The following is a 2059-nucleotide window of genomic DNA, read 5'->3' as shown; positions in this document are numbered from 1 at the left end:
AAAAAAAAAAAAAAAGGGCTGTTCAATCCAGGCAGAGGTTTCATTTAATTACATATAAATACTTTGTTACTTTACAAATGTAGAAATTTTGGTTATCTATACTTTATTTTACGTCTACTCCTTATATTTTAATTTTACTCCTATTACAGCTTGTTATTGTTTTAAAAAAAACAGTATCCAGATGGCACCTCCCACATAGAGTGAACTGAATTGTGGTTGGATGAGAAGTATAAACACATAGGCTACTATTCCCACACCTCTTTGGTTTATACAGCCCATAACACAAATCATGTCACACTCCAGCAGGACATATAAGACGGCTAGTATGAAGATCGTGGCTAAAACATGTGAATCCCACATTTTTATATTACCATTACATCATTATGGCCTTTAGAAAACATTTTTTGGGGCGGGGATCACTTCCAATTAAATGCAATTTTAGGAAATTCTAACTATATTTTACCTTTATTTACATTTCATATCAGAAGTACAATAAATGTCAATTACTTTCTTGGAGGAGACTTTTCCTATGAATAGATTAAGTTACTTTCATTCATGTATCACTTTGATGTCCTGGTTCCCAGCCTGGTCCTTGAGGCCCACTATCCTGCATGTTTTAATTGTTTCCCTGCTCTTCAGCAGATCTTCAGATTCTTCAGAAGCCTGTTATTCACTCATCTAAAGCATGCATGATCTGGTTTCTCGAGAACCAGGGTTGGGAACCCTTGCATCATGGTCCTGGAGGGCCACTAATCTGCATGTTTTAATTGCCTCTGCTCCAGCACATCTGAGCTTGCCTAACAGTCCAAAACCATAACTGTGCGTCATCAGTTAGGGCTTCCTGTCAGTTACTCACCACTAAAGGGGCGGAACAGGTCAGAACCAGCACGGAGGTCATCACCAGCACCGCGATCATCTGCGTCTCTGCTGCGGATGACAGGGCCCTCCACCTCCCCSTGACGCTGGCCGTGGTCACGCTCCTCCGCGCGCTCCTGCGGCGCATGAGCAGCAGCGCGCCGCACACCGCCAGGTTCAGCACGATGGTGCCCAGGATCAGCAGCAGGCTCACGGCCCCGTACAGCCGTGTGTAGGCGGTCCTCCAGTCGATGAAGCACCAGGTCCCGGACGGCTGCAGATCGCTCCGCGCCACGCCCGTCATCATGGGGAGGCAGCAGAAGAAAATGTGGCTGATGTAAATGAAGAGCAGGAACTTCCGCGCGAAGCAGCGGTCCACCCCCCAGCGCTGGTACACGTAGGGCCCGCAGATGGCCAGGTAGCGCTCCGCCGCCATGGTGCAGATGATGCTCAGACCGGTCAGACCAAAAAACAACAACAAGAAGGAGTGAAACTCGCACACGCGCTGGTTCCTCAGCACATGTTTGTCCAAATAATCGGCTATAGTGAGRGGGCTGGCCAAGCAGGTGCCCAGCAGGTCCGTCACCGCCAGACCGCACACCAGCGAGTAGAAAGCGGAGGATTTCCTCTGCTGTCGCGACCCTGAAAGGACGATTATCGCGATCAGATTCCCAATGGCTCCACCAGCGAACATAAAAACAGGCAAAGCGATCTCCGTCGAGTTGGAGTGGGGAGTTCTGCTCATAAGAACCGTCTCATTGGTGGATACAGACCCGTGCGTAAAGTTGGAGCTCTCCATCGCCGAACTCACCCACAAACTGGCGTCTGTTATTTCCTGCGGTCTGCTGTGGATCTGGGAGCGCATTTCCTCTTTAACCTCCTGCAGCAGAGGATAAGGAGTCGAGGGGGGCAAGTTCTGTGGTAGTCTCGTCCCCTGCCTTCCAGTAATCCACAAYTTGCACCACAGAGGCGCACAGCTGTGGGCTGAGATAGGGGCTGTCTTAAATGGGGACGCAACCAGACAGGCCTGACGGATGGGATGAGTCCTCTAAGAGAGAAAAATAGCTCGCCCTCTCCAAATTTCTCCAGGTCAACCCAACAGACGAGGGAAAAGAAAGCCAAAGCAATGTTTTTAAATGTGTTCATATTTCTGCATACAAGCAGTGTTGTATAAAGTACCACAAAGTGATACTTGAGTAAAAGT

At 48.5% G+C, this 2059-nt stretch overlaps 1 protein-coding gene across 1 annotated transcript in view; it reads right to left on the bottom strand.

Moving 5' to 3' along the window:
* Positions 1-2025, bottom strand: part of LOC106519229 (prostaglandin E2 receptor EP4 subtype) — a 4600-nt gene extending 2575 nt beyond the window's left edge. Inside the window, exon 1 of the mRNA XM_014010801.1 lies at positions 857-2025. Within this exon, the coding sequence (XP_013866255.1) occupies positions 857-1720 (864 nt within the window). The 5' untranslated portion in view covers positions 1721-2025. The remainder of the gene's footprint in view (positions 1-856) is intronic.
* Between the last annotated feature and the right edge of the window lie 34 nt (positions 2026-2059).

This window comes from Austrofundulus limnaeus, unplaced genomic scaffold (assembly GCF_001266775.1).
Source record: "Austrofundulus limnaeus strain Quisiro unplaced genomic scaffold, Austrofundulus_limnaeus-1.0 Scaffold73, whole genome shotgun sequence".
Classification (NCBI taxonomy): Eukaryota; Metazoa; Chordata; class Actinopteri; order Cyprinodontiformes; family Rivulidae; genus Austrofundulus; species Austrofundulus limnaeus.
This window is presented reverse-complemented; position numbering and strand designations above follow the sequence as displayed.